Source organism: Panthera leo, chromosome F2 (genome assembly GCF_018350215.1).
Source record: "Panthera leo isolate Ple1 chromosome F2, P.leo_Ple1_pat1.1, whole genome shotgun sequence".
NCBI lineage: Eukaryota > Metazoa > Chordata > Mammalia > Carnivora > Felidae > Panthera > Panthera leo.
In genome coordinates, this window is record NC_056695.1 from 80,004,094 (window position 1) to 80,021,518 (window position 17,425).

Here is a 17,425-nt window from a genome sequence, read left to right on the forward strand (position 1 = left end):
GCATTCCGGGGGGACCCTCACTCAGCCAGCTGAGAGGCTACCCTGCCCTTTCATGGAGGGGGGGGGGGGGAGGGGAGGGGAGGGAAGCCCGCAGGCCCAGGGTGTCAAGAAGTCAAATCTGCCCCCAGGAGTGTGCCAACAGGGTCCCTGGCAGACCTGAGGAACCTCCCAGGTGTAGGATTAAAACCATTCTTCAATCAAATTGCTGAGAGGCCGGAAGGGCTTAAAAGTTGGTAGGGCTCAGTCTCGGAAAAGCTTTCAAATTAAGTGACATCAGAAAGAAGACCGTCAGAATTCACGAGGCACAGGGCCGTTGGTGAACAGCCACAGCAGCCAGGGACCGCGTCTAGGGAACTGGGCGGATCAAGAGGGGCCTCCAGACCCCTGACCCCGAGCAGGTGGGGCCAGGGCCCGGCCAGCACGCGGCGGTGGGGGGACCGGGAGCGCACCTAGCACCGGGACCGGCCTGCAGCCTGCCGGAGCCTGGCGGACAAAGGGGACAGGCGATGCCCTGTGCAAGGGGCAGGGCCAGCCGGGAAATTTGGGAGCCACGTGCCTGGCGGGAGAAGGAAAAAGGCTTTACAACACTTGACCGCTCTCTTGGCCCAGCAACTCCGCGGCCCCTCCGCTGTGCACTTAAAACAAGGGGGGCGACGGGTTACTCCCTGAAGTTCTTCAGAACTTTTCCAAAGAAAGCGCGGACCGGTAGACAGGGGTGCGAAGGGAGTCAACACCTCTCCTCGCCGTCTTCTAGTAAATTGTAAAAGGCAATTAGCACTTGAATAAGGAGCCGGCGTGTCTGGAATGAGAACCAGCCGCACGCAGCTTCAGGGTCTCTAGGGGCCGCCCTGCACCCTCCCGGCCCGCGGCCCTAGAACTACCACCGGGGATTGGCCCAAATTCAGCGTTTCCAGACTTTCCCCCGGAGCAGGGGCCGCACAAGTGCTGGCAAAGAGAAAAACGAAACCGAGTGCGCTCCAGGCCCGCCGGGCTCGGTCTGGCGCCGGGGGCCGCGCGGCCCCGGCCCCCCGCCGTCCGCACGCCCCGAGCTCGGCGCCGCCCCCGGGCCCGAACCCCCCGCCGGCGCTCAGGGCCCGGCCCCGCGGGGCGCAGCGGGGGACCCGCGCCGGGGCGGCGGGCGAGGCGGGCGCGGGGCGCGGGCCTCGGGCCTACACGCGGGCCCCGGCCTCCGGCTCCACCCGCGGGGGGCGGCGGGGGCGCGGGAAGGGGCCCAGGCCGCGCGGGGCGCCCCGACGACCGGGGGCCCGAGGAGGCCGAGCCAACGGCCGGCGGCCCGGCCCGGCCCCGCCGCCGCCGCCGCCGCCGCCACCCCCTCCCCCGGCCGCCGTCTCCCGGCCGCCCGCGCCCCCCCCCCCCCCCCCGCCTCGCGCTGGACCCCCGGCCCGCGCCCCCCGCCCCCCGCCCTCCGCCCCGGCCCGCGCCCCCCCGCGCCCCCCGCCAGCCCGCCAACCGCCGCCGGCGCCGCGGGCACGAGCGCGAGCGGCCGGGCCGGCGCCCCCCGCGCCAGGACTCACCGGGGCCGGCTCCCGAGTACATGGTGGCGCCGCCGAGGGGCTCCGGGGCCGAGGGGCGGCCGCGCGCGCGCCACGGGCCCCGACGCCGCGAGCCGCGAGGGAGCCGCCGGCCGCACGATCCGCCCCGGCGCGGCCGCCTCGCCAAACAGGTTTACCCGACGCGGCCGGGGCGGCGGGCGGAGGCGGCGGGCGGGGGGGCGGGGGGGGGGGGAAGGAGGGAGGGGCGATAGAGAGAGGGAGGGGAGGAGGGAGGGGGGAGAGGGCGAGGGAGGGGCGAGAGGGAGGGAGGGGAGAGGGAGGGGCGAGGGAGGGGAGGGGGAGGGGAGGGACGGGGAGGGGCGAGGGAGAGGGGGAGGGGCGAAAGAGGGGGAGGCGGGAAGGAGAGGGAGGGGCGAAAGGGAGGGGCGAAAGGGAGGGGGAGGAACGGGGAGAGGGAGGGACGTAGGAGAGAGGGGAGGAGGGAAGGGAGGAGGTGGAGGAGGGAGGGGCGAGGAGGAGGGAGGAGGAGGGTGCAGGCAGGAGGAGGGGCGGGGTCGGCGCGCTGGTGGCCGGGAGCCTGGCGGGCGGGGGGGCGGGAACGGGACGCGCGGGGCAAGTGGGGGCGGGGGGCGGGGGCTGCGCGGGCCCGTGGGGCGCTGGGGCCCCCGCCGCGGGGGCGGACGTGGGGCGGGGGACCCCTCGCAGCCACTCAGAGCAGCGACGTGGTCGCCGACTGGGCGGGGCGGGCCGGCCTGGCATCGCCCCTGAGGCCGGGAGAAAGAAAACACCCCCTTGTCCCCGCCGCCCCCGCGCGCGTGGGGGGAGCGCATTCTGGCTGCCCGCGGGGGGCGGGAGACGGGTGCTGGGTGGGGGGCGCACGGCCCTTTCCCACCCCCCCCCCCCCCGACCCCTGCCTCGGCCGGGGGGAACGGGGTGGTGGGGGGGGGGCACAGTGCGGCCGAGCTGTTGGAGTCCGGGCGCCCGGGCGCCCCGGCGCCCCAGCCTGGCTTTTTTTAAGTTATTACGGAAACATGAATGTCGGGAAGCTAGCTCCCAGCCCGGAGCTTGAACTTGAACGCCTGCTGGCCCTCGCACACGACCACACCGCCACCTCCCGGCCAGGAACCCAGATCATGCACGTACAAAGCCGCGAACAGTAAGTTTTCAGGAGACCTTAGGGGCCAGCAGCCCCACGGCCCCTTCCAGCGCTCAGGCGCCTCCCCAGATTGTTGTCGCGGGGCCTTTCCTCCCCATCGTGCTCCTGCGGGCGTCTGTACTCACCTCCCGAGTTCTTAGGAAGGTTCTCCCTCCCCAAATCCTCGCCCATCCTTCTAAACCCCTGGGTCCCGCTGTTTTCGGGGCTTTTCCAGGGAAGCCGTGCGGGAGCCGTCTCCCTTCTCTCCTAATTGGTGGGTGATGACAAGTCTGAAGGTGAAACACAATCCAGTTTTGCTCGTCGTTTTAACATACTTCGTCCTGCAAACGTGTCATCTGCATATTGGGTGCAAGGAACGGAGTGTTCTTCCTGCCCAGGGTGGTGCAAAATCTACCAAGAGTCCTGCCCGCCCGCAAGGGGCGTAGCATCCTAAATAGGTTTGGGGGGGGGGGGGGGGGTTGCTAGCTCTTTGCAATCCTCAAGCACATCCCTAAATAAGCGCCAGAAAACCTTGATTTCCTCCAGAGAGAAACTTAAAAGGACATCGGTCTTCACCAAGTCGTTGACAGAAACGGGGTCCGTGCCGTGGCATCAGCCTCCCAGTTGCCCGTGGATCCCTCTCCCATCCTCTGCTGAGCACCCCCAGCCCTCAGGGTGGCCTGGACCCCGTGGAAAGCCCTGGCTCTCCTCCCACAGTCGTCGTTCGTGTGATCACACATCTGACTCTGTGCCTCCCGTGCTCAACACCCCTCACTGGCTCCCCATTTCCATCTGCGTGGGGTCCCCCATCCGTAAGTCGGCGTGTGACACAGCCCCTGGCGGGTCAGAACCTGTAACGTCACCCCTCGTCAGGCTCCTCGGAGGCACAGCTTCGTTTTCTCGAGAGTGTTAATCGTCCGGGTGTGAACCAGCGCTTTGGAAGAAGGTGCTTGGCGGTGCCGGGAGAGGCTGACCCACGGCCCCGGGTCGCCGAGCAGCTGGCAAGTGTGTCTGGGAAGCGCGGGGCGGGGTGGGGGTGGCGGGCGGAGACGCACAGGTGCCACCCCAACAGCCGCCAGCCCGCCGGGGACTGGGCGATGGAGGAGACGCTTCGATGTGGGTGGACCCCCCCCCCCCCCCCCCCCCCCCCCCCCCCCCCCGACGGGCGACCAGCACCGCAGGGTCACATCTCTGCAAGTGACAGAATCGGGGGCATAATTACGTCGTGACAGGCCGAAGGGAAGCCAGAAGGTGGTGGCCGGGAGCCGAAGCGCGGGGCCCTGCGCGTGGGGGTGGGGGGGCCGGGGAGGGGCGCGGGATGCTCCTTCCGGCGGTTCTGCGCTCAGTCGCGACTCTCAAGCCGCACACTTGCGTTTTATATACATTTTCCGCCCCCCCCCCCCCCCCCCCCCCGCTATTTTCTGCCCGAAATCGCCGAATCCGGGGCCTCCCTGCGGGGCTCTCTGCTGTCCGGTCTGGGCCCCAGAAACGCCCGGAAGGCGCAGTCCGCGCGCCCGGCGCCCGCTCCTGGGAGCGCACGCACGCTCGCCTCGGGTAACTTCGGAGCAAGGGCTCCTGTGCGGAAGGTCAGGCCACCCCGGGTCTCCCCAGCGCCTCGCTGTGTCGCCTCTCGGCGGGGACCGCGCGCGCGCCCCCTGCTGGCGAGGGGGCGCCGTCTCCCGCCCGGGGCCCTCGCTCCCCGCGCCTCCCGGCGACGCTTGCCCCCTCGAGCTCGGGGCCTGCAACGCCGGGTCCCGCGCATCTCCTGTCCCCCGCCTTCCCTCCCCGTCGGCTCTTTCCCCGTGTTCCCCAGCGCGGCCGGAGGGTTCATCCTCCAGCAGAAAAAGCCGGGCCCCCGCTGCCTTCGTCTCTTGCAGCCAGTGGACGCACATATGACCCCATTTAATTGGGTCCCCAACTCTTGCTGCAAAATGCCTCTAGAGTCGTCTCCCCCCCCCCCGCCCCCCGCTGCTCTGCTTCTCCCTGTTTTCATCCAATACCGGGGTGCTGGCCACAGGGGGCCGGCTCAGGGGTCTTCTGGTGCCCCGTCTTTCTCCCTGTGCAATCCGCTGCTCGGTATTTGGGGGTCCCCGTGCTGCGCTAAGACTGCAGGGCTGTCGTCACGGCCTGGGACAGGGACGCTGGTGGGCCTGCGCGCGGGGTGCACCCACCCGCCCCAGCAGGAGCTGCAGGAGAGGCGGAGTGCTTAGGCGGGAACACGCGGTGCACTCCTACACCGTGAGGCCCACAAAGCCCTCAACATTGGGGCCCTTAGTTTCCACAAGTCTAAAATGTAGACGCTGGAATAAATCAGTTCCAGAAACATGTTCTGCACGTGATAAAAGCAAGGCCAAGAGGTCAAATAAATGGGAAGCACTGGGTTGACACTAAACAGACTTAGCGATCGCAGACCTTCTCAATGGGAAGCACTGGGTTAACACTAAACAGACTTAGCGATCGCAGACCTTCTCAAAACCTTTAACAAAGCGTTAAGAATCATGATTCTACAAAGAGGAAGGAGGGGAACAGACAGGAGGCAGTCCCACATCTACGCGGCCACACAACTCTTTGGTCGCAGGGTACCGCCAGGCTCCGTGGAGCGCACTTTGGGAAACACTGAGGCAGCGCTCTTCCTGTGACCCCTTCCAGATCCTTTGAGTGAAACTGCTGGCTGTTTCCTGAATGAAAACCTCAAGAGTGCGGTTGTGAGCCAACAAATACTCCTACCGTAGTAGCAACGAAATACGCGTCTAAGCAATTTCTACACACTGAGCCCAACGTTCGATGGAAACCACTTAGTTTGAATACATAAATCACTTGGTCCTCTTGCGCACCCAACAGAGGCTAAAAATCCTGAGCATGCAAGCAATGGGAGGGGGGCGCTGACCCCCCTGTGCTGCAGAGGGCGTCACTCACGGGAACAGAAGCGACAGGAGCGTAGGAGCGGCTGCAGCCTGTATACACCCAGGAGACACTCCTTTTGCTCTCGGACACGTTCCTCTGTCTAAAAAGGAAAGGCAGCCGACACGCCACCAACACACAGACACGGAGAAATCAACTCAAAACGGATGACAGGTTGCGACGTCAACGTAAAACGTAAAGAGAAAATTTGGGGGACCTGGGGCCGAGCAAACAATTCTTAGACGTGGGCCCCAGAGCGCAACCCAGGAAGGGAGGAACCTACGGGACTTGATCAGAGTTCAAAGTTTTGCTCAGGGAGAGGCTGCCTTAAAAAGGTCAGAGGACCGGACCGGCTTCGAGCAGGAGAAAGTATTTGCACACCAAATATCTGACGGACGACTGGAATCTAAACTATATGCAGAACTCTCAAAATTCAACGGGAAAGAAAGCAAATCGTCAGGGCGCCTGGGTGGCTCAGTCGGTTAAGCGTCCGACTTCGGCTCAGGTCACGATCTTGTGGTTCGTGAGTTTGAGCCCCGCTTCGGATTCTGTCTCTCCCTCTTCTCTCTGCCCCTCCCCTGCTCATTATCTGTCTCTCTCTCTCAAAACTGAATAAACTTCAAAAAACAATTTTTCTTAACGAAACAAAACCCAGTCGATTTGGAGCATGGGCAAAAGACAGGGAGAGACACCCCATCAAAGAGGAGATACTGATGGCAAATGGACCACCGCGGACCATCAGAGTGGTGCACCTTCAGACCACAATAAGACGGCCGTGTACGCCCATCACAGTGGCTGAAGTAAAAAACAGTGACAACAACCAAGCTGAGGACGCGGTGGAGAAACTGGATGGCTCCGCCTTGCCGTGCAAATGCCCAGCGGTACAGCCCCCCGGGGAAAGGAGTTTGGCGGCTTCTCAAAACACGAAACATCCAACCGCCGCACGGCCCAGCAATTGGGCTCCTGGGTATTTGTCCCAGAAAAACGGCACCTCGTGTTTACACGTAAGCCCGCACGTGAATATTTATAGCGGCTTTATTTGCGTAACCAGAACTTGGAAACAACCCAAAGGTCGTTAGTTGGTGAGCAGTCAAACAAACTGTGGCCCATCCGCACATGGAACGTTCCTCACCAGTCGAAGGGAACAAACTATTGACACATACAGCCACTCGCGTGAACCTGAAGAGAAAACTGCAGAGTGGAAGAAAGTTACGTATTCGACTCCATCTATACGCCCTGCTTGAAAGGACAAAACTATGGGGATGGAGAGGAGATTGGTGGTCTGGAGGGGCGGAGAAGGGGCGGAGAGAAGGATGACAAGGCTGAGGCTGTCGCTGGCAGAGACGGCAGGAGGGTTCCCACGGTGGTAGAGAAGCTGTGTGTCTTGATTCCTATGGATGCTAATACCTGGTTGTAATATTGGCCTGTGGTTTTGCAAGATACTACCATTGGGGAAACTAGAAAGGGCAGTGGGGTCTCTCCATCCCGTTTCTTACGACTACGTGTAAATCCGCAATTATCTCAAAGTCAAAAGGTTAATTTAAAACAAAGGGGCGCCTGGGTGGCTCAGTCAGTTGAGCGTCTGACTTACACTCAGGTCATGATCTCGTGACTTGTGAGTTCGAGCCCCGCGTCGGGCTCTGTGCTGACGGCTCAGATCCTGGAGCCTGCTTCGGATTCTGTGTCTCCCTCTCTCTCTCTGCCCCTCCCCCGTTTGTGCTCTGTCGCTGTCTGTCTCAAAACTAAATTTTAAACTTTTCAAAAATTAAAAAAAAACAAAACTGCTCATCAAAAGGCATTTTAAGTGAGCCCTCTTTTTGGATTTATTTATTTTTTACTGGGAATAAACCATGAGACTATTAGGGAGATTTGAATTCTGATAGGCTGTTTGGTGATATCGAGGGATAATTATTAGCATTTTGAGCTGGGATGATGGTTTTTGATTATGTCAGTAAAAACAAAACAAACAAACAAAAAAACCCAGGAGTGCTTGTTTTCTAGAGCATTAAATCGAAGCCCTCCCCAGCATGAAGGGGCCACTGCTGGACTTTGCTTCCAAGTTACCCCGTAGGGACTAGAGACGGAGGAAGGCAAGCGATGGGCGTAGGGAGTCACTACGCTCTTCAATGTTTGCACATATTTGAGGATTTCCGTAATAAAAAGTCCAAGAAGGGCATCATAAAGTGTGGAAAAGCCCAGAGAGTGGGAGGAGACTTTGAGCCACATATGGGCGTCAACCAGCAAAAGACCCAGAAGCCATAAGGGACTTAAAAAATTGCTAAAGAAACACAACCCAGGGGCGCCTGGGTGGCTCAATCGGTTAAGCCTCCGACTTCAGCTCAGGTCATGATCTCACGGTCCGTGAGTTCGAGCCCCGCGTCAGGCTCTGGGCTGATGGCTCGGAGCCTGGAGCCTGTTTCCGATTCTGTGTCTCCCTCTCTCTCTGCCCCTCCCCTGTTCATGCTCTGTCTCTCTCTGTCTCAAAAATGAATAAACGTTAAAAAAAAATTAAAAAAAAAAAAAAAAAAAGAAACACAACCCAGTAGAAAATTGGCAAAACAGACAGACGCCTCAAAAAGAGAAGCGCAGGAGGCCAGTAGCGGCGTGAAAAGGGCACTCGCCTCGGTGATCAGGGTGAAGGATATTAAAGTCCCAAGGCGAGACCACCACAGACGCACCGGATCAGGGGCTCTGGAAGGGCAGGAGGGGGACACTGGGGTCTGTTCTGAGCTGGCAGGGGGATCATCAAGTGTCTTTTACCCGAAGTTCCCTCTCCGCCGCCCGCAGCCCATCGGCACCATCGTGATGCCACCTCCCCGTCATCTTGGCTCGTCCACCGCGCCGCCTCCGGCCCCACCTGATGCAGTCCACTCCTACCCCCTCTCCGCACCCCTCCAGGCCACTCTCCGGGCTCTCTGAAGTCTGCTGGACCGCGTCCCTGCTGGTCCAACTTTTCCTGCGTCCTGCTGCTTATGGGGGTGAAGACACGCCCTAGTGTGGCCCGACTCCTCGGGACGGTCCCTGCCCCCTCCCCACCTCGGTGCCGGCTGTCCTGCCCCCCTTCCTCACTTGCCCTCACGACACCCTGAGCCTACGGCTGAGAAGCTAGCCCAGAAGTAGGCTGTGGACATCTAGCTTTTCGCGCCGGAGGGGGCCCCAGGACGCCGAGGTCTCCTTGGCCGGCCCACATCTAGAACATCACCTCCGCTCTGGAGAGTTCCACGCGAGGAACACTGAGGAACGCAAGAAGAACGCCTAGCGTTTACGTAGTGCTGGGTTTCCGTGCCGTGAACGGCAGCTCGCGGAGGCTAGATGGCCTCGTTTCTCCAAAGGGGCAGGGGGCGAAGTCCCACAGCTCTGGGATTGGTCTCGCGTCCTGCACCCCTGCTGGGTTCGCACGGTGTCCTCACCGGGACCCACAGGCCAGCCATGGTCAGGAGCGAGGGGACACATGCCTCGTCCTTGCTGCAGGGCCTGGCACACTCGTGGTTACTCTGGGGGTGGTGGCCCAGACTCACCCGAAGTCCTCTGTTTCAAAACCGTGTTTCCCCACTCGGAGGAAGCCACCAGAATTGAGACACATCTAGAGGCCGTGTGGTCACAGCAGAGGAGGGTGCCCGTCCATCGGGGGCGGGGGTGCTGCTTCAGGCCTCTGGTTGGGCTCCCACCGGCGCAAAGGGAAGCGTCTTGTTCTGTGTTTCTTGCAAAAGCAGAACTGAGCATGTGGCCCCGAGACAGGAAGAGCTTTCCACCGTCCCATGGGGTCGCGCACCCCCCAAAATCCCAGAAAGGATTTCCATCACGGTTAAATAAACACTGGCGTTCTGTGCTGCTTCTGGCCCAACCCCGTTCTCAGCATCACGCGGGCGCCGTCGTTCGTTCCAACCTCGGAGGGCTCCCCTGGTGCTACCGAAGGGGACACTGAGGCGGAGGGACCGCGCGGCCAGTAAGAGGCACAGCCGGGCTTTGAACCCGAGCGGCCCGGCCACCCCGACAGGTGCGCCTGTGTGGTCGGTGTCTCAGTCTCTCTGTGAGGCTCACTGGTGCGTATGGCAACATCGTCTCCAGCTCTGTTCACCTACCCCCTGAAATAACTCAGGATTTCTATCCCCCTCACACACTAAGCTGACACCTAGCGCATCTCGTAAGTTTAAATAGTTACAAAGAATACAGTTCCTGGCGTGTTGTAAATACTGACACTTAAAAACAAAAGTGTCCTACCACTTTTTAAAATGTAACCAGATGGAAAATAAATACATTGATTGGATCCAACGTGATCCATTAAAAAACGGAACCTGATCAATCTCTTCTTTTGGATACTTGATCTGTTACTCCCAGAGCTCGTATTCCTATTTAAATTCTTCGGCAGACATTTATCCCAGGTTAATATTTTTACATCTCAAAGTCTTACTGATCACTCTACATGTTCCTATACATTGTATCTATACGTTGAAATTTTATAATTTGTTTTACTTCCCGCAAGCCTCTCAGTGTTGGAAAAATTCCTCTGGAGTCATTTTGCATAATGATCAGCTCACAACTGCTTAACAAATACACATATATTATAAACTTGGAATAATAATTACTGGCCACGAAAAGAACAATTTTGTTGGAGTCGCACCTCGTAAAGAAAAGCGTGGGGCTTTCTTTCCCCACGACTTCGCGGGTCCGGGAATGACTGACTCATTACTGAACTGACATGATTCTGTTCTCGTTTCCCATTTCTGTAGCCGTCAGGGCTGCGAGCTGTGTTCCTACAAATAGTAGATGGGAAATTTTGCTGTGGCCGTGGGGGTGTCTGAGCCCCTTCCGCGCCGCCTGCGAAAATCGCGAGGTGATCTCCTGCCAACGGTTAACGGTGTCATGATTTACAGCTGACAGTTCAATCCAATTCGCTCCGTTTTGGGGGGGGGAAGCTGAGCGCTGGAAATCACCCGGCTTTCCCGAGGATCTTTTACGGCCCCAGGAGAGTCTGCGTGTCTGCGAGAAAGGTGTGGCAGGCCGGATTCCTGTCCCCCAGTCGTTGCTCCTGCCCCTCTCCTTCGGGAACGTTCATTTCTCACCCCACTGATGCTGACTCAATGTTCGCAGCGGCCCCAGGAGACTTTAGTGGGGTTGTGTGGTTGTGTGGTTCGACCGCAGCCTTGGCCTCTCCCCACAGTTCACCTGGGTCAGCCAGAGGCACTCTGCCCGCTCGCCCGGCCCCAGCGCGCACAGGGAGCCTCCCGGCCAAGGGCACCAGGGGGCTAAGGCTCACGGTGAAATCCCCGTGTTGTTACAGCAAAAGCAACTGATTCAAAACCCCGGGGGGCGTTTTAAAAACATGGCCATTGACAAACTGGTTCTACGTAACTGCCAATGAGTTAGGGGAGCCGAAAGGAAAATACCTTGAAAACCGAGGACTAAAATTAGGTGGGACTCGCGCTGCCAGTTGAGGCCGCGTGGGTCTGCAAAGTCCCTGCTCCTTGGCCACCTGGGACATGGGGGACATGGGTTCACACAGGGCTGGGGGACATCACGGTGTCGTCACTCCCTGTATACCTTTCCCAATGAAGTGTCTTAAAAGTTAAACGGCTTTAACTCCTTCTTAAATTTTTGTCAAACCCTTAGAGCTGCAAACTTAGTTCGTTCAATTTATGGAAAAAGTATGCATATAATCCTACTCGTCAAACGTGTCAGCCAAAAAGTGACTTCATTTTACGATGTGAATGCTAACGAACATTTCCAGGAATATTACAGAATCTACCGAGAATTAAATGAAAGAATGCATCCTGTACGACAGATTACTAAAGATAGTCAAGATTACATTCGATAAAGATTAAAGTCTAATGTAATTAATGTATCTATTTTATAATATTTTACAAGAGCCAGAAAACAGAGCATTATATTCTTTTTTAAAAATTTTATTTATTTATTTTCGAGAGTGGGAGCACGAGGAGGAGAGGGGCAGAGAGAGAGGGGGAGACACAGAATCCGAAGCAGGCTCCGGGCTCCGGGCTGTCAGCACAAAGCCTGATGACCCCAGCCGAAGCCGGACCCTTAACTGACCGCTTGAACCCCCCAGGCGCCCCTGGATTGTCTCATGAATTTAGAGGAAGGGGAAGGATATACTTAAAAACAGTCACTCCTGGGGCGCCTGGGGGGCTCAGTCGGTGAAGCGTCCGACTTCGGCTCAGGTCACGATCTCGCGGTTCGTGGGTTCGAGCCCCGCTTTGGGCTCTGTGCTGACAGCTCAGAGCTTGGAACCTGCTTCGGATTCTGTGTCTCCCTCCCTGCTCCTCCCCTTCTCATTCTCTCTCTCTCTCAAAAATAAATAAACATTAAAACAATTTTTTTAATTAAAAAAACCAAAAACAGTCACTCTGGCAGCTCACATGCCATATTTACTTTTTGCTGTTGGGGCAGAAATAGCAAGCATTTGAAAATACGAACTAAGAGGAGGCTGGATTGACCGCAATCAGAACACTTCTTGAAACGTTTCAAAAGGGTGGGACTTAACTACCCCACTGGTTCAGGCCCGTCCGCTAGGAGAGAGAGAGGGCACAGGTTTCCTCCAACGTATCTCGAGAAAAGTGCTCGTCTCCGGAAACGCTCCGGCTGGGTCCCACGGAGCTGCGGTCGTCGGTGTCAGTGTTCCGCTGCTGCGAGTGGCTTTCCCTTCCCACCTGGTAACCTGCCAACCAGGAGGAGTCCCGAGATCGGCCCAAGGAGAGAGTTGCGCGTATACACTTGGTAAGGCGTCTTGGGCATTTGCTACTTCTGATCGATGTCTTTGCTATCGCCAGCTTCTCCCTCAAGGCCGCTCTGTCCTTTGGCGCGTGTTGGGGACACAAGGGGCATAATCCAGGTCATACCTCCCCGGATGCAGAGTGTCCCGACGGCCAATCCCCAGGGTCCGGGCCCCCCGGCGGCCCATGGGCCAGGCCTGGCTGTGAGCGCCCTCCCGAGCTCAGGTCCAGGCACCAGAGTAAGATGTGGGACCAGGGAGGAGGCCCTTGTTCCTCACAGGGAGAAACATCTACAGAACCCGATCGTTCAGAGCCGTCCGAGCTCCCTGATGAGTTGGGGTCCCAGGGGCACCTTCCCGGCTCAGAGACCGTGCTCTCCACGGCCCTGCGACCTGGGCCACGCCGACCGCCTTGAGACGCTGGATGTCAGGACACGGGAGCCACGTAAGAGAGATGCAGGTTCCACATCTAGTTTTGTGCCACTGCTGAAAGGGAACATGACCGATGTCTTTCAGACAAGATCTAAAAGGGGCCCTTGGGTCTGCTCAGTAGTCCCCCGGGTGTCAGAAGACTGGCCATCTCTGGAGATTTCTCTGGTAAGTTTCCGTCTACAGCGCCACCCCGGAGGGCAGGAGGTGGAGGGGACAGCGGCACGCTGGGCGGGGGGCGGGCTCTGGGCTGCTTCGCTGGACCACTTCCCTCACGAATGACTAAGGGACCCCAAGGATAGTTAGCACTGATCCTACTTTGTCCCCTTTTTTTCCCGAGATGAAACACTCAACACACGGCTCCGTGGCTTTGGTACCTTCAGTGGCATCAGTTGCCTCTGTCTAGTCCCAGAATTTTTGCATCACCCCCCACAGAACCCCACGCCCATTGGCAGCGAGCCCCCAAACCCCCTCCTCCAGCCGCAGCAGCTGCCGCTCTGCTGTCTCTCCCCACGGACTTGTCTGTTCGGACCGTTTCCCACAAAGGGAGTCATATGCCACGTGGCCTTGTGTCTTACACTTAGCGTCATTTTGATCCCCTACATCTTGAGGGGCCTGTAACCCCCCGCCGATGGCTGGTTTCCAAGTCTCTCGGGGGACGGAGCTAAGGTTGGTCCTAGCGCCCCAGGGTCCCTCACCCATCGCTCGCCCAGGACTCCGCCTCTCCGGCCCTCCCCTCCAGCAAGGCCAAGGGCAGCACCCCGGGGCTGGGGGCAAATGCTGGGGCAAACTGTCCCGCCCCAGTCAGGGCCTCTGCAGACCCCCTGCCTCTCCACGGGGCGCAGTCCCCAAGAGGGACCTCCCCCTGCCTCCGGGCTTTTCTCTAGGATACTGGCTACACTGCAGCTCAATGTGGGGAGTGAATTGATCCCGGGACCCCTGCTCATCAGTATTTCCAGGAACTCCCTGCAACTTGCTGTCAGGGGACAGATGACAGGGAGATCCCCCCAAACACACACACTCGTTTCCTGGAACCCCACCAGGCAGCGCCCGCACACCAGCTTTAAGGACGTCCTAGTTGTTGGTTGTACCTAAATCGTTTGCTTTGTTATATTGTTTGAGCTTTTCCCACTGAACGTTCTACTGTAACACCAAGTCCCAGGTCTTCCTTTCTTTTGGTCCTTTAAGGTCAAAAACCCACTGAGTTTTCTGTTTACTTGTTCTTCCGTTGCTTTGGGGATGTTACGCCGCCTCCAGATGCCTCGCTGTGAGGGCAGCCCGGCTCCCAGCTCCCACCCCCACCTCCGTGTCCGGCCCGACTGGGGAGGGGAAGTAACCTCGAGTTGAATTTTACTACCTAGCATGAACTCGAGTCAGGCCCATCTTAGTCTGTACTTGACTTTCGATGTCAAAACAGAGGGGCCGCTGAGTTCTTACGCACGGTGTTCACTCCTGGGCTTAGGAAAGTGCTTGGCGTATGGTGCCCACCTGATGGGCCTACGCTGAGTAAGTCGGACACACGCAGAGTGGGGGACGCAGAGCCCCACGCAGAGCCCGGGACGGACAATGATTCAGATCAGGGGTTGCAAGGGACAGTCGGAAAACAAAGTTGGTTTTTTGCTTAGATGCTATGGTATCTGGCTCTTTCAATAAACTGGATGGAGGGGCACCCGGGTGGCTCAGTCGGTTGAGCATCTGACTCTTGATTTCGGCTCAGGTCACGATCTCATGGTTATGAGTTCAAGCCCCAAGTCGGGCTCTGCGCTGACAGTGCAGAGCCTGCTCGGGATTCTCTGTCTTCCTCTCTCTCTGCGCCCCCCCCCCGCCCCCCCCAGTTCACGCTCTCTCTCAAAACTAACTAAAACAAATGTAAATAAACTGGATGGAGGTGCATGGCCTTCATCTAAGGATACAAAGGCAAGGATCCAAGGGTCTGATTCAACAAGCCGACCGCATATGTGAAGTTTGACCTCCTGATTTAAGCAATTACCGAAACGAGCTCATGAATTCACTTATTCAAGGACGTTTCGGCTCCAGAAGCTGGTGGAAATGTCAGGCCCTAACAAGGGGCTAGGAACCACTATTTACAAGCACTGGAACAGGTGTGGGTGAGACAGAGAGCATGTCACACCCGTGAGCGAGGAAGCTCTGAGCAGGGGACCTGTGAGCATAGACGTCACTGAGAAAGGATCTGAGGGGACGTGTCTGCAAAGAAGACCCATGAACAGCCAATATGCACGTGAAGGACGCTCAACGCCGTTAGGCCTCAGAGAAATAGAAATCAAAACCACGTAGCCAGCACTAGGTGGTCAGAAAAATGAGCTCTCACCAGTGTTGACAAGGCTGTGGAGGGGACAGGAGCTCCCACACAGGGCTGGTGAGAACGTGAAACGACGCGGCCACGCTAGAAAATCGTCCGGCATTTTCTCAGATGGCGAAATACAGAACTGTCATACGACATTCCTGGGTATATACAAAAACTCGTATATAAACGTCCGTGGCATTATTCACACATGATAACCAAACAGGTAGAAACAGCCTGAATGGATGCCCAGTCTCGGTCTATCCACACGATGGAATATTATTTGGTGACGGAAAGGAAAGAAGTACTGATGTGTGTTAGAACGCAGACAGACTTTGAAAACATGATGCTAAGTAAGTAAGTCAGACAAAAGGACCATGTGTTGTGCGATTCCATTCACGTGAGAGATCCAAAAGAGCCAGAAAGTAGATTCGTGATTGCCAGAGGCCGGGGTGGTGGACGATGGTCAAGGATACAGAGTTGTTTGCGGAAGCAAGGCAGCGTTCTAGAATCAGCCGTGGTGATGGCTGCTGAGAGCGCTCCAAGATGGCGGCTAGAACAAAGGCCGACAGGCCCCTACGAGCGGGAATGTTCTAGGCCCACATGGCCAAGGTCGGGGGTGACAGAGATGTGGTAGGGAGTTGGCAGGTCCCAGGTCGTGCTGGGCCCTGGGGAGGAGGGTGAATTTTCATATTTTATTCTAAGTGTGCTGGGAAGCCTTGAGAGGTGACGAGAAAGGGCATCGCATATTCTGATCATAATTTGAAAAGATCAACACACTCTATTGGCCAGTGAGGGAAGTAGGGATTTTACATTCTTAAAAGGTTGTTAAAAAAAAAAAAAAAAAAAAAAACCCATGTACAGAGACCATACACAGTCCGCAATTCCTGAAACTGTTACTATCTGGCTTTTTATCGAGAACGCTTACTGACCCCCGCGTGTCTTCGGGGACATTGATGCTTCTTGGTTGAAAGGACGACGGGTGGCGGGGGGCAGGGGGCGCTTCCGGGAAGTGGGGAGACTTTTACGACTGGGTCTAGAAGGAGGGGACCGTGCCGAGCAGGTGGGACCTGGCCCCGTCCACACGTCCGCTGGACTCCCGTGCAGCCACCGTGGACAGCTGTCTGTCCCAGGAGCCGTCTGTCACACGTCACGCCCTCCTCCGGGGTCAGCTGCCAGGACCATGCTTCATTCCAGGAAGGACGCCCTCGGAGCCCCTGTGCCTCCTTCGAGAATAGTAATCTCAGCTTAAATATAATCCGGTAACACCTTTCTGAGGTTGTGCCCGGGACGCCCTGATGGTGTCTTGCACACTCCTGGCCCCGGGCTCGTGGAAGGAAGAGGGATGGTCTGCGTCATCGTTGTGGATGCTCCACCTCAAGTCTCCTTGTCTCATCCCGAAAGGGTAACTTCTAGTCTCTGACCTACAGCTAGTGCTGCTTTATTTGAGAGTCAGGACAGCCAGTGACAGGGGCTGGAAACCCCGTGAGGAAGTTACAGGTGCATTCTGGGTGGCTTGGTGACCGGGAGGATGAGCCACCACGTCCCAGGTGTTTGGTGGCACCGAGGGCGCAGTCCCTCCAACGTCAGCGTGACCCCCACAGATCACTTGCTCGTCTAAATGGGAAATGCAGCCGAGCAGTGGTTGTGACCCTGTGGCCAGGGTCAGGAGCAGCATCACTGGGGTGGGCCCCCAGATTTGTGTCATCTTATGTCACCTGCCAGACACGCACATCACCTGAGACGCGTTCTAGACAAAGACCTAGGCCCTTCCCCGAGACCACTCCGGTTTTCTAAAAATGCTTATTTTTGACGTTCTTATTTATTTTTGAGAGAGACAGAGACAGAGTGCGAGCGGGGGAGGAGCAGAGAGAGGGAGACCCAGAATCGGAAGCAGGCTCCAGGCTCCGAGCTGTCAGCACAGAGCCCGACGCGGGGCTCAAACTCGCGGACCGCGAGATCACGACCTGAGCTGAAGTTGGCCCAGGTGATAACTGAGCCACCTAGGTGCCCCTCGAAATGTTTCCATTTTATTAAAAAAATTTTTTTAAGTTTAACTTTGAGAGAGACAGCACGAGTGGGGGAGGAGCAGAGAGAGACAGAGAGAGACTCCCAAGCAGGCTCCTTCCTCCCTGTCAGTGCAGAGCCCGGTGCGGGGCTCGAACCCACGAAACTGCAAGGTCGTGACCTGAGCCGAAACCGAGAGTCAGCCCGAACCAACGGAGGCACCCAGGCGCCCTGAAATGCTTTCAAACACGGACCCTCCCTCTCCCTATGCGGGAGGCGATGTGGGCGTGACGGCCGTCAAGTCCCTGCTGCCGGGTCACCCAGGCCCAGACTGGCAGTCAGTGTCTGTCCACACTCTCGGGGAGCCCTCTGCACTGACGGTGCAGATCTAACAGGGCTCAAGAGGGAAA

At 57.9% G+C, this 17,425-nt stretch overlaps 1 protein-coding gene and 1 long non-coding RNA gene across 3 annotated transcripts in view; one reads left to right on the top strand and one right to left on the bottom strand.

Moving 5' to 3' along the window:
• Nucleotides 1–15,553, bottom strand: part of AGO2 (argonaute RISC catalytic component 2) — a 123,999-nt gene extending 108,446 nt beyond the window's left edge. Inside the window, exon 1 of one of the 2 annotated variants that reach the window (XM_042924283.1) lies at nt 15,036–15,553. In XM_042924283.1, coding sequence (XP_042780217.1) covers nt 15,036–15,129 — 94 coding nt within the window. In that variant the 5' untranslated portion in view covers nt 15,130–15,553. Of the gene's footprint in view, nt 1–1,535; nt 1,606–15,035 lie in introns of those variants that run through there. The other variant, XM_042924286.1, reaches the window with a different exon arrangement.
• On the top strand, nt 1,620–3,731 carry LOC122211152. The gene is made up of 3 exons (XR_006198522.1): nt 1,620–1,684; nt 2,533–2,670; nt 3,196–3,731. It is a non-coding gene; the product is annotated as an uncharacterized LOC122211152 (long non-coding RNA).
• Nucleotides 15,554–17,425: the final 1,872 nt, after the last annotated feature.